Source organism: Watersipora subatra, chromosome 3 (genome assembly GCF_963576615.1).
Source record: "Watersipora subatra chromosome 3, tzWatSuba1.1, whole genome shotgun sequence".
NCBI lineage: Eukaryota > Metazoa > Bryozoa > Gymnolaemata > Cheilostomatida > Watersiporidae > Watersipora > Watersipora subatra.
In genome coordinates this window covers 58067494-58081365 of record NC_088710.1, presented here as the reverse complement: position 1 = coordinate 58081365, position 13872 = coordinate 58067494, and the positions used below count along the sequence as shown (strand labels likewise).

The 13872-nt window shown below is 37.1% G+C and overlaps 1 protein-coding gene across 1 annotated transcript in view; it reads right to left on the bottom strand.

The window, feature by feature from the left end:
* LOC137390791 (myosin light chain kinase, smooth muscle-like) overlaps positions 1-5077 on the bottom strand; it is a 57632-nt gene extending 52555 nt beyond the window's left edge. Inside the window, exons 1-3 of the mRNA XM_068077108.1 lie at positions 5073-5077; positions 4261-4402; positions 107-257 (exon numbers count right to left, since the gene is read on the bottom strand). Of these exons, the coding sequence (XP_067933209.1) occupies positions 107-257; positions 4261-4402; positions 5073-5077 (298 nt within the window). The remainder of the gene's footprint in view (positions 1-106; positions 258-4260; positions 4403-5072) is intronic.
* Positions 5078-13872: the final 8795 nt, after the last annotated feature.

The window sequence follows — 13872 nt, the reverse complement described above, 5'->3', positions numbered from 1 at the left end:
CTGACCTTGCATACAGCAAGCCGCTGTTTCAATTGGTACAAACATTTCTATGTATTTCCAGAGAGCAGCATCATCATAGAAAAAACTTTTCAATCATTGCACTAACCTTCAAATGCTGGTAGAACCTCGAGACGACAAGATGTAGTTTCCTTGCCATGTTGGTTTGAGGCGACGCATTTATAGTGTGCGTTGTGATCTTTGCAGGCTCGATGTATGGTAAGAAGGCATGTAGACCGAGTCTCGTGTATATTCATATCCTGCAGGCAACGGAAGGAAGTTAAGTCATCAAATGACAATGAATGAGAATGCATATGCACCCATTACATCACCTCTGAATAATCACCTGATTTCTATGCTCTTTTATAGGAGAGGTAAACTAAACAAATGGTATTTTTCCCATTCCATTGTTTGATAGGCAGAGACTTACCAAACCTCTTGAATGATTGCCCTAGCATGTTCATTAAGCCACTGTCCATGGCACAAATCTATTAACAAGCATTCTATAAAAATATAGCCATGAACTGAGCTAAGGTCGAAAGACACCAGAATAATACGATTTGAACAATCCTTCCTGTGCAGAAAATGCTGCTTATGAAAATAGTTGGCGCTACTGTGCGAAAAATTTTGCTTAACCTTGCAACCCAATAAATATGGCTGACAGTTTGCAGACGTATGTCATTTATTGTTGCTAGTGACCTTGACATACTGTTTGGCTGACCATGAGAGTTATTACTTTAATGTTCATCAATGCACAAGATGAGAAGCCATGGTTTAGATTGAAAATAATCGATCTTGGAAGGTGTAATGACCCAAATGATGAATATCACAACTACGGATTTTACAAATATTGAGTTTTAAGACGATTGATAAAATTTTGGCAATGGATAGCAGGTAAAATGATATGGTGTACCCATTGGTCGCTATCACCGTGTTATAACCTGAACTGACAGTTGTTACATAAAATCCTGAAGTTTTTTATGCGGTGATAGCATTATCTAGTTTTTTAGCCACTCATCTACTTTGTGCCAAAATGGGTGAAATGAACCAGGACACCTTCTGTGCACCATTACACAGAATAATAGGAGTGTATATTGTTACTCTCTGGTCTAGAAATTAATCTAGTTGAAGTTCGCCTGCTAGTTTTTGTCAGCAATCAAAACACATGACTTATGGTAGTGGAAAGAAATAATAAAAAGCTGTAAAAATAATAAAATAGAAAACAACTCCGAATGCATCAGGTGTGAGTAGCTTTCTGTTATTCTCTTGTAAATGGTTTGCTTAAAATTTTAATAAAATAAAGTTAGCCTATGTAAGACATTTTTCAGCTTGTAGCTTGGAAGAGAACCTGCCAAGACCTGCCAAGCGATAAATTGTTATGCAAGTTGGTCTGTTGAAGTACAGTCATACATCTACATACAAGTGCCCCAACATGTGAGCAACTCGAGATACTAGCTAACTTTCGAGCATGTTTCTCCCTTGAAATACGAGTAATCTTTGAGATACGAGCATACGAGCCGGCTCTTGATGACTACTATATGGCCAACTATGCGAGGGGCAGCTTTTGGGAACAGCATCGCTTGGTCTTTCTCTTCGAATCGGTTTGAAAAATTTTTGAAAATGTTGGCTGAAAGTTATAGTGAATGCGAGGCAAAACTCAGCTAACCAGAAACGGATACTAGAAAATAAGATGATAAAATTAAATCAAGTTTAGTAAAAGATTAAAACTTAGTTTCAAGTGTGTGTTTAGTGAGCTAAATTCACTTAAGTTAAATTCATGATTTTTATTATGTAGAACTACAAAAGTTTAGTGTTGCTCTCAAGTCTCCCAGACGGCCGTTATCCACAATGTCTGTCTCGAAGGTAAAAATTCCATAAAGTAGTGTACACAGTGATGTTACATTTTATTGCAGATCATAACAGCTAAACAGGTATTTGTCACTTTTTTAGTACATGTACTGAACTACAACAATTAAAAACACGTTTTTTCTGCTGTAATATTCTGTTTAGGTGCTTTTTCATAAAATGCTAACGAATTAATTTGTACTTAGATACTTTACATAAGAAATAGTGCCTTGAGATACGAGAGAATTGACATACAAGCTCAATCCCAGAACACATTAAGCTCGCATGTCAAGGTATGACTGCGCATGAAGTGCAACTTTATTACAATCTATACTGTGAAAATGATTCTTTAAGGAGTTGCGCTACCTTTGACTTGTGCAGGTGTTCCATACAATGCACCAATAAATCCAGATTAAATTTTTGATTTAAGAGTGATGTTTAGGAGTGGTTGATATAAACTGACAAATTGGCTGATGAGACTGTCTCTGTCAGTGTGGAATCTACATTAACTTTCTCATCTGGCGGTTTCATATTACTTTTCTTGATTATCTACGGATCAAAGATCAAGACTATAACTTTTTTCAATAGTGACATCAAACAATATAATGAGCAATGGCTGGCTAGTGAGTTAAAGGTGCCGAAACAGCGGAGGTGTGATTTCTGAATATCGGCATGGCAGGAGAGCGCTTCCTGTTTCTGCCATAATACCAACAGCTAAAACTAAAAGATCAGCTGCATGCGCTGACTAAAATGGTTTGTAAAGGAAACCTGTCGCTAATAAAGCATGACAGGACTTACTTGACTTTGACTTATTTGATAGTAAAATTTACTGGTAAGCTCAAAGTGTCAAAATAAATCACTCAAATTTATTGGTCAAACAGACAGCATATCCTACCAGAACTAGCATCACCAACTACGAGTATAAACCTACTGAGAAATGAATAAACCTTAGCGATGAGAAGATGACAGGTTGTGGAATTAAGCTACAACTATTTTAAAATGAGGTAGCCAGAGCAACCACAAACAGACTACATGTAGAAGTATTCTTGACAAGCCTTAGGAAATCACGGTATCTCCTCTTTTGGTGTGATGGAGACTAAGCCTACCGACGAATAGCAGCTGTCAACAGAGCGGCACTTGCAAGTACGTTGTTCTACTAATATAACTGTGTATCTGTGGCAAATAATAAATTATTTACATAACTTATATAAGTTATATCAAGTATCTGAACAAATTGGCGGGCGACAGGAAGGCATTGACAGAAATAAAATGCATCATTTGTGAGAATTAGCCAGCGATTAGACTAAGTGATTTGTAAGTGAACTAGTAGTGACTACAAGTTGAATATCCTAGCCAAGTATGATTATTGGGTAGACAGTATGACCAGGGCCACGTTGAATCAGCTTCACCAACCTGCACTCACTTGTTTAGCCAGACGGAGCTGGACGGTACCATTTCTTATACCCAGATCGAATGAGCAATAATATGTCAGATGATGATAGGTGTAATCATAAAGGAACTGATTTGGTTAATAGTGAACTATTGGTACCCGACTTCACCAGGAAGAAATGATTTTAGTAGTTAGTCACAGTTTGGAATTTGACCTTTAACCTAGGCATATCTTCACATTATATCAGCAGTTTGCCGATTCTATTTAGTAACTGGGATCGTCAGATCGTAAAATAATAAGACTTGTCAATGAGATAAACAATGATGACAATATTTATCTCGAGGTCACCAGGTTATGCTAAATCAAGCAAATATGCAGCCAGGTTCTATATGTGCTACTTGTGCTATATGTACTATATCTACTGTACGTACTACATTTACTACATATACTACATTTACTCTATGTACTATATATACATTATGAACTGTACACACTATACATACTGTATCTACTGTATGTACTACAGTTATTCTGTGTACTATATGTACTATATCTACTGTACGTACTACATTTACTACATGTACTACATTTACTGTATGTACTATATATGCATTATGAATTGTACACACTATACGTACAGTATATGCTGTATGTACTACAAGTGCTGGACATACTATATATAAATTTTGTACATCATACACTATACATACTGTATGTGCTATACGTACTACATGTGCTAGACATACTATATGAACTTTTTGTATTGAATACACTATACCTATTGTATCTACTGTATTTACTACATGTGCTGTATATACTGTATGTACTACATGTGCTGTATCTACTGTATGTACTACATGCGCTGTATCTAATGTATGTACTACGCGTATGTACTATATAAACATGTACTTTTGGGAATAGCCACATTGTTTAGAACAAGATCGCTACAAGGGTTGGAATTGTGCCAAAGTCAGCCCACAAACTGATGGAATGTCTCCGATCACATAAGGTCATATTCAGGCACCTACTTTGGTAGAAAATACGGGTATATCGTCCTTTAGCCATGCTATTCTAGTATGCCCTGTCCAGCCACATTGCAGAGTGACTGTAGTTCCCTCTTGCCTGCTTGTCAAAGGCTGCTTCAGTTTAGGCCTTTCAGTGGGCCGCAGGCTACAACAGAGAGTGACAGAGTATTTCTTAGGTTTGCAGAGTAGTAATTCAAATAATTTGTTTTAAATTTATGTATTCCGATCATCAGTTCCTATGATCTCTTTAAAAGCAGTAATTGACTCTGTTCATGAATCATGAGTGAGCAAAACTGCTTTATCAAACTAATTCTTCCATGAAGATTACCAACCTCTGGCAAATAAACAATGAAAATGTGAGATTTTATGACAATTAAAAACAAATTTGACATCTGAAGTAACAAAAGCCAAAAATTATTTCAAAAAATTGAGCCAGTAAGCTCCGTCATGCTAGAAGACAAACAATGCGCAATATACAAAACATTGACATGTTGAAATATTTGACAAATGGTATAGCCCAGGGGTCAGGAACCTTTTTGAGCCACATATGGCTAGGGAGCCATAGGTTCCCTACCCCTGGTGTAGCCTGTTTCTAGATTTCTTTTTGTAAGTTGAATTAATCCTATAGTAAAAGCAGTTGTGGTTAGTAATGGCAACTAACTACCTTTCATAAACATCTTCTGTCATCAAGTACATCTAGGTCAACCGGAATACCATACAATCATATTATGATGGAGCCATGCGTTATTGATATATCTAGGTCTGGTGCATGAGCAAACTTAAAACTGCCTATTCTAGTTTTATATATAACTCACCTCATTGTTTATTTTGCTTCTTTCAGAATTCAGGGAGATTTGAGAAAACCACCGAACAATAGCTAAAATACAAACAGATTAAATATAAGAGCAGAGAGAAGGAAAGGGAGGAGATGGAGAAAAGAAACGATCATAAGTCGGCCATAGCGCAGAGCAGCAACGTGAAATCAGAGAAAGAATTTCTTAATTTAGCAGACACCCTTCAGTTTTATGACTGCATAACTGTTTGTTTTTAACATCTTCTGATATAATAGTCAGGTGACTGTGTCACATGACCACAACATATGGCCTTATTAATTTTCGAGCAGCTCAACTAATTTGTAATCAAATCTTAAACAAAAAGTATCTGTGTCAAGCGTTACATGTAGTTCTTCATTATCCTTAAGGCTGTTTCACACTATATCGTGATTTGTCAGCATTTACCTGTCGGCGTTTATCGTCAATTATGTGAACTGTGAACCGATGGCATCGACCAAGCAACACGGACACGTTGGGATTGTTTGACAGCTGCGAACTTTCCGATATTTTGCCGAGCCTCGACGACCGCTTTTCTAGTGTGACCCATTTCGGCGATGATAATTCGCGGTCGCAGATGGCGTGATTTATTCATATACGTTTATGATAGTCACTGCGGGATTAGTATTTAACTCTAGCACGTGAAAAAAAATAGGTTTTTTCGGGAAAATGTAAAACGAGAAATGGGAATACTACGTCACGAAGTATTTCCTGATACAAACCGAATAGGTTTGTGATAGTGAACATTGTTATCATCGACAATCACCGAAAATTATTGTGGAATCAACACCGAGGTACAGCGACATAATATGAACCAGCCTTTAGCTACTTGATATTGAATGTTGTTAGTCAGTGATAAAAGTACACCACTTATGCTTAGTAAGCCTTTTACATAAATGGTTTAATCATTTGCTAGCTTACAGCATTTGATTGTGAAGGTTACACCCTCAACTTGTAAACCCACTTTTTGACTGGCTTAACAGATCTTGGGCAACTGACAATAACACGAATGTGATTGACCAAAAGATGATACACCAAAAAGTTAATAAAAATATAATATAGCCATAGCAATATAATATAGCCATAGCTGGACATTACGCTGGCAAGACCAACAGAAATTAGGTTGATGCAATTAGATTGATACAGTTGGAAAGATCAGTCCAATGAACAGAGTTATTGCGTATGGTAAAAAAGCTGAGCCGGTCCTGAAAGGTTGACACGATTGTGCCAAAATATAGCCCTAACATCGTAGAGTAATAAACCTGGCGGTTGATTTGTACATAAAAAGGGTGAAGTCTGCTATCACTATTCATGACCTTGACAAACCCTTTGTACGATCGCTACAGTTACCACCTTTTCATTGATCACTACACAGAGTGAGACGTCATTGATCGGATTAAAAGACGTCGTTAATTGGATTAAGAGTCGTTGTTGGATTAAAACAAGATCGATGCTGTTAAGTTTTGAGGTCTGCTTATAAATATTTATCTTTAGATTTAAAAAGATGGAGTTTTTAGAGGGTTGATCAAATATTGGTCATGGACAGCTGCTAGTTAAAGGAATGTGTTGAGCTACCCTCCAATTTTGAGATACTTGCAGTGTACTTTTAGCAAAGATAAAAAATGATCTACTGCACTTTACTCTGAAGCAAGATGTATTTTTTGCCCATACCTACTTGTGATGCTCTCTTTGACAACACTTCAGCTGTTTAAGATTTATATCAGGTGTAACAATACCAAAGCATGATTTAGCCCTTGCGCTAGTTACTGATTATGAGAAGACAGATGGGTGATTCAGATCACCTTTCCTGCTCATACTTGAAAACCTTTTAATGAGATGCTCAAGGTAGCAATAAATCTTAAACGACAATCAAGAAGCTCTCTTTAGCGAAACAACCAGACCATGAGTGGAATGTCGTGTTTCCTTAACCGCACAATAAAATTTGAAGCAGATAGTCGTGCAGATACAGTAAATAGAAGGGATGAGTTTGAAACTGTGCCATTTTGATTCCCCAAATGAGGTTATTCTTTTAGGGATAATGATCTACAGAAAATGGGATTATGTATTCGTAGAAAAGAAAATTTATCTATGGTACAAGGAATAAAAAGTTGATGCACTACTTGATTAGATATCTCAAAGTCAAGCGATGAATTGGGTGATATTGAGATCAGTGAATAGTGTTCATTAGGAATAATACTGAAAAATAATTACACTGCACAAGTGAAGTCACACGAAATGATGAAATGTGTTGTTTGTGTAACCAATAGGCAGATGCCAGACACGCTGGTTACTGACTAAACCACATTGATAATGGCTTCTCATGGAACTAGTACTATGTTTTCATGACACGGATTTGGGGTTGTGCTTTGGGGTTGTGCTTTGGGGTTGTGTTACCATGCAACAAGAACATTCCCTTGTTGTGGATTACTGTGGGCATTTTGTTAAAAAAGATAAGATATTTTATGCCAGAGGTCATAGTGGCGCATTCGAAACTGCTTAAATCGAAATAACAACGGATGAAGGGAGAAAATTGTTTAAAATGGGGTAGCTTGCGCAACCTTTCTTGCGCATCATTCGCAAGTGCCGTCTTCATCTTTGAAAGCATTGAACATTTGGTAAAAATTTGTGAGTAATAAAACTTGCTTTACTTGCAGATTTTCGCGATTTACATCTTACGGAAGACGCAAACTTGTGGGTTAACCGCATCATGGAAAACATCACTAACCGCATCATGGAAAAAATCACTAACCGCATCATGGAAAACATCACTAACCGCATCAAGGAAACATGCACGGTTTCCATGATGTAGAAAGAGCGCAACTCCGAAGTACTGCGCATCATGGAAACATAGTGTAACACTGGCTAAATGTGAATGATTATATCGGAAAGAATTCGGTTTTGAGACCCAGATGTGAGCAATCAGAGATTCATCACCCTGCACAGCTATTGTTTCTTTTGATGGAAATATAACAATCAAATATTAGTGAAATCTCTACAATGATAAGTAACTCTTCAGCTTCTATGATGAAGAACCGAATATTCGACTCTGAAATCGGAGATAAAGTTTTAGAGGCGATAAACCGCTTACAATTCTAGCATGGGATATCAAGTCCTTCACCCCACTAAGACTAATTCTAATTGGTCTATTATATTGATACTAACCAATTCTTATTGGTCAGTCTATTTGCTAGCATCGCGAACCGCTATTTGTAGCAATAGCGAACATCCGTATATGCATTTGCAACAACTTAGGCCTTTACCATCTCGCAAATCATACTGTCTGTAACAGCTTCGAAGGAGAAGGTCAACCAGGCATTAAGTGTAACTATGCGTTTAAAAATCAACTACCCATCAAGTTTAAAAAGGCAGTATTTCCGAGAGTAATGTAAACATTCTACTTTTAGCTGAATAATGTAGAAATAATCTGCGTTATTCGGCCAACGTCTAGATAGTTAGGAATAGCATAAGCCTAGAAAAGAGAGATGATGATTCTCTTGTTACTGCTGTTTCAGGTCAGCAGGGCGTGCTTAAATATTTATATAGAGTTGTTAGAGATAACAAAACGAAATGTTGGTACTGGTTTGTTGTGACCCTTATTGGACCGACTGAGTCAATCAACAAGAATGAATGCTGCGTGTGTTTACTATATTGCCTAACGTATCCGTTTGAAAATCAATGTAAGCTTTGAAAAGTGCTTTGAGCAATTATTCATAGAATATTCATTACTTTCATAAAATCTGCCGTTTACTCATTGATGAATGTGAACATTGATCAATCATCTTTCTATACGCAATCACTGACAAGCTGCTGCTGCTGCGTATGTACTGGGTAGAAGCAACCTGACAAAACAAACATTGCTGTGGTTGCTGCCGGACCAAATCTGTCAACTGAATTCTAAATCAAAATGATGTCATAACAATGTAATCAATGGTTAGAAGTCTGTGGTAAACGTCAGCCGTGTGGTCAACTCACTTTAATGTAGAATAGCCAAGATGCAATTGATTCATCACCAAATAGCAAAGGCACTATTGTTTAACACAATATAATGAACAGCTAGGTGCAGCAAATCTAGGGCGTGATTCCATAGAAAACACTTTGCTAGTTCTTTTGCAAAGAAGTGAACGTGAAAATCGCATTATGCGTACCCTGAGACAAACCGAGAGACGCGATGAATTCATTTCTACTAGTTCAAACCAAGGCACGCACTTCTGCCTAAGCAAGACGAGCAAGGTAGACCAAGCCACAGGAGAAAGCTTTAATCTCAAGTGATTTACAAGGAATTTGTCGCAAGGCTGTGAATAGAGGCAATCTGAGTCATAAATCAATAGGGTTACATTCTTCAACGTTAGCGCCACCGGGGTAGTACGCAAGTTGCTAGGGACTCGACTGGCCACCTGAGTATCTGATCTGAAAGGAATTGCCAGATCTGGATGATGTTACAACCTAGTTTGTATAGCGTCATTAAATAATCGTTCAAAATAACTGAAAGAGAGATATTTTCAGAAGTGTGTTTAAAGCAGTATAATTGGCAGACTATATATTGAACTCAAGCCAGACATTCATGGCAATACAGGAAATGCATTGCTAGGTGCCGTCTGCTTCCCATTGTTTCCTAGCTCACCTAAATCTGATCTCTCCCACTTTTGAATTACAATAGGTAATATTACGATTGGGAGTTGTCTCTTCGGCAATATTTCTCAGAGCTGTTTACGTTGAAGTACCTAGACAAATGTGAAGGAGTTCCCAGCGATCAGCTGACTCTTCTGCTAAGTAAGGAGAGTGCACTTCTTACACGCCGGTCACTATCCGTTCACTATCTCTTCATCACTGGAACTATTACATGCATGGATCGGTCAGTAGTAGAGCTCGAGTGAAGAGTGTTTCTGCTGGAACCTAGTGCATTGCGAGCTTACAGGGTGGGAAAACAAAAAAATTATTCTTCTGAAACTGTGATAGAAGCTAGCTCATTGAACTTAAGTTGATATCCTCTTTATCCCCTACTCTAAAGCCTGGTTCCCATATATGCCGCAAGCACCGGCGACAGCACTGTAGGCTATCAGCAGTGAAATGTGAACCTACGCGCCGAGTACCGCCGGTAGTTGCCCGCGGTCATCGCACGAGTTTAGCACTGTTCAAATTTCGCGAAGGGGGCGCAAGCAAAACCTTCCCGAAATGCACTGTACAGCTGAAGTCAGCATTATCGAAACAGCATGGCGAGTGAACATTTCTATGTGATTATTAGTGATGCAGCTTTATGTGAACAGAAGCCGCCGAGCCTAGCGTCGCAAGTGTTTCGCTGCGCAAGATTACCGCCGGGGTCTCGCAACCGATATGGGAATCAGGCTTTAAACGCCTTCCTTATGAGAGCGTTGAGCAACTTTGGAAAAGGGCCGCAGTAAACAGAGTACTACGAGTCATCCATTAGTACAATCATGGTATAGCCTGTTGACTGATCGCGTATCAGCTGACAATTGTAACTCTAACAACAACATATAAAATTCGTTATGAAAACCAAACATTGTGGCAAATGTTTGCTAAGAAAACAACTGCCCATCTTTGTTACTGATAAAAATGAACCGGAGTCCTATGAAAGGGGTTAGTAATTGAAAGAAAGCTATTTAATTAGAATGTTTGCAGACATTTTAGGGCTGAAAGAATGAGAGGGCTTTGTGGTAGTGAGGCCTGACTGCCCATACGATTAGCTAACAAAATCTTCACATTTTAAACAAGAACATACACAAAAATTTTAGTTGATTTTATCAGAAAGTATCGGTATTCTGCTATCATTCGCGATTGTTTTTCATGTTTGAGGTGGTCTGACTGCAAAGATGTTTTAAGATTAAAATTGACAAAACTTGATCGTCGTTAAAACACGTCGTATTTTTTTTCTGAGTTATTTTTACCAGAGATCAAGTTTTATCAAATTTAATCTTGAAACATCCAGGCAGTCCGATCACCTCAAACATCATAAACAATCACAAATGATAGAAAAGTACCGATACTTTTTAATAAAGTCTACTAAAATTCTGTGTAAGTTCATTTTCAAGTGTCAGAAAAAAGTTTATAATTATTTTGCCATAAAGTCAACCTTGACGTGTTATTGACTCTAAATATGAAATTCCCAACTTGAAATTTTAGCAAATAATTGCCTCGACGTTCGAGGTAATTAGTAGCATATGAAATCTGAGGTTTCACAATACATGATTGTTTTGTAGAAAAAAATAAAAAAAGGGAAAAATAAAAATAATATAAAATATATAATTAGTTTAACTAAAATATACTTGGGTAACTTAAAGGAAATTAGCCAACTTACTACCAAGTTCTATATTATTTATCTATCTTATCCAAGTTACTAAGAAGTTCCATCACTTGCGCCACCTCTGAAATAAACATTGATGAGGTAAAGTAACCACGAAAATCTTTTTTTAGGTGTTTATACATTTAACCTTATACATAGTTTTATATGATGTATTTGTTTCAATACTGTATGTATGTACGTACATACGTATGTACATACATACGTACATACGTATGTACGTACGTACATACATGCCTATGTACGTACATACATATGTACATACGTATGTATGTACATACGTATGTATGTACGTGTGTATGTAGGTATAATAGGTTAACATACTATTATATTATCAGTTTGTAATATGCACAGTACATATGTAAAATTTTGATGTTTTTTATCAGGGTGTGTTTGCATTAGATAATTACTATGGGTTTTTATACTCTATACAACATTTTTGCCTTAAATGTCAACAACAGAGCGAATTAATGTTGTATGGCGGGTTGCACTTTTCTACAAGCTAAGATGAAGATCACCCTTAAAAATGATCAATTTTACACTGCACCGATTATAATCATCCTTGATCTAACTTTGCTGAGTAGGAACAGGCTGTTTCTGAGAAATATGAGAAACCATCTCATAACCACTAACAGAGGGAGTCAATTCGTTTGTATTCATTAGTATTGGAGCTGCCCATTTATTATTACTAGTAAATTGGCAGCCTTGAGCACCATGAGAGATCAGCATGAGTAATAACTAGGTGTATAATTAACACACTCTTTAGCTACCAAATTAATTTCTTTACCAGAACATAATTAAAGACCTAATACTTGATAATACCGCCTATAAATGGTCATAACTTTTGAACCCCCCCCCCCCCCCCCCCCGCAGCCTATAATAAAACATTTTTTACCAAATTAATCATCAGAAAATTTTACACTAGCGGATACCATGAAAATTACCACAAATGAATTGCAGAATGAGAACAAACACTTTTTTGGCTGTTTTCGTAAAGACCGCGGAGAGCATTTCCGAGTTGGACGATTTATCAATATTATTTCAGTTTATGGATATATTATTACCAATAAAATATGAATAATAACTTTTGTTGGTACTATTGTTCAATAACAATCACCCAAAGTCCATAGATTTAAAAGTAATAAAAATTTGTAGCTGTAGTATGTCTAGCATGACTGGTCATTGCTAACAATAGCGATAAAAAATAAAAGCTCTTGCCAATCAAAACTACGCTCAGACTGGTTTTGATTGGCAGACTGGGTTGTTGACTTATTTTTATTCGCTCAACACATGCACATGTTTTCTTTAGTTTACGTTTAGATATGAGAGGGTAAATTAGTGGTGCTGTGGTGGTGTGATAGCGTTACTTCCTGTGAATTGGATACCAGACATTCTAAAACTCTATATTAATAAAGTGCCGTTTGGTCATTGTGTCTGTCTGTCTGTTAGTCCGCATAACACGAGCCTTGACACATTTTTGGCAGATTCCATCTAAACTTTGCACGTATGTGATCCGTGCCTTCCAACGGGTCATTAAAAATATTCGGTTTTAAAACTCCATCTGGTTACCCAGAACCAGCCTCTTAGAGACTCACCTACGAGCTACCTGATTAAAAATGAAATCTTGGCATGGCCCAACTTACAGCTAGATGGATATGAGTTGAGAGCTAACTCTATCACCATCGGCTGTATTGAAGAAAAAAATGAACAAATCCCAAGTGCAAACAATTTCATCACCAACATTTTTGTTGCAAAACCACTGTAAAAGAGTCTATCTTATTATGTCCTACTCTAGTGTTGATCTGGACAAACATTCAGCATGTGACCAATTAATAATTATTTAAACCTGGTCAATTTAACATGTCATTAGTTGTCTGGCAATAACAATCACTAGATTACAGGCTAAAAGGTCTTTAGGTGTCCAAGTATGGCTCTAGGCAAATGAACTCTATTTATATGTACTGTCAACAACAGTATTCTAAGATGTGCTTAGTCATCATGTCAAGGATGTCAAGGAAGAAGAAAATACTGTAGATAGAAGCGACAGACAAACACACACGGAGCAGTGCGAGCGTATCTGAAATGTAATACGTGAGATTTATATAAAATCTGAGACAGGTAAGGCATCTTTAAAACTAAAAATCCGTTTTTCTATAATTAAAACATAAATTTCAACGTAAGTTGAGGAATTTCATTTCGCAAAAAAATTAACAGCCGCCCCCAAATAACAGCTTCACATTTGAGTATTGCAAACATGAAAGAACTGTTATGATTATGGTTCATCTTAGCCTCAGAAACAGCAGGCACAGGGAGCATCATATTTCACACATAAGAGTATTAAAGATTATAATTGAGCTATTAAAGTATTGAGCTGATCTGCAGTCTATTGTCTGCAGTCTATGGACAGCAGACAATAGCCAGAGATGAAAGGAGCAGAGCGGTTGTCCAATAGTAAAACAAACTTGTTGA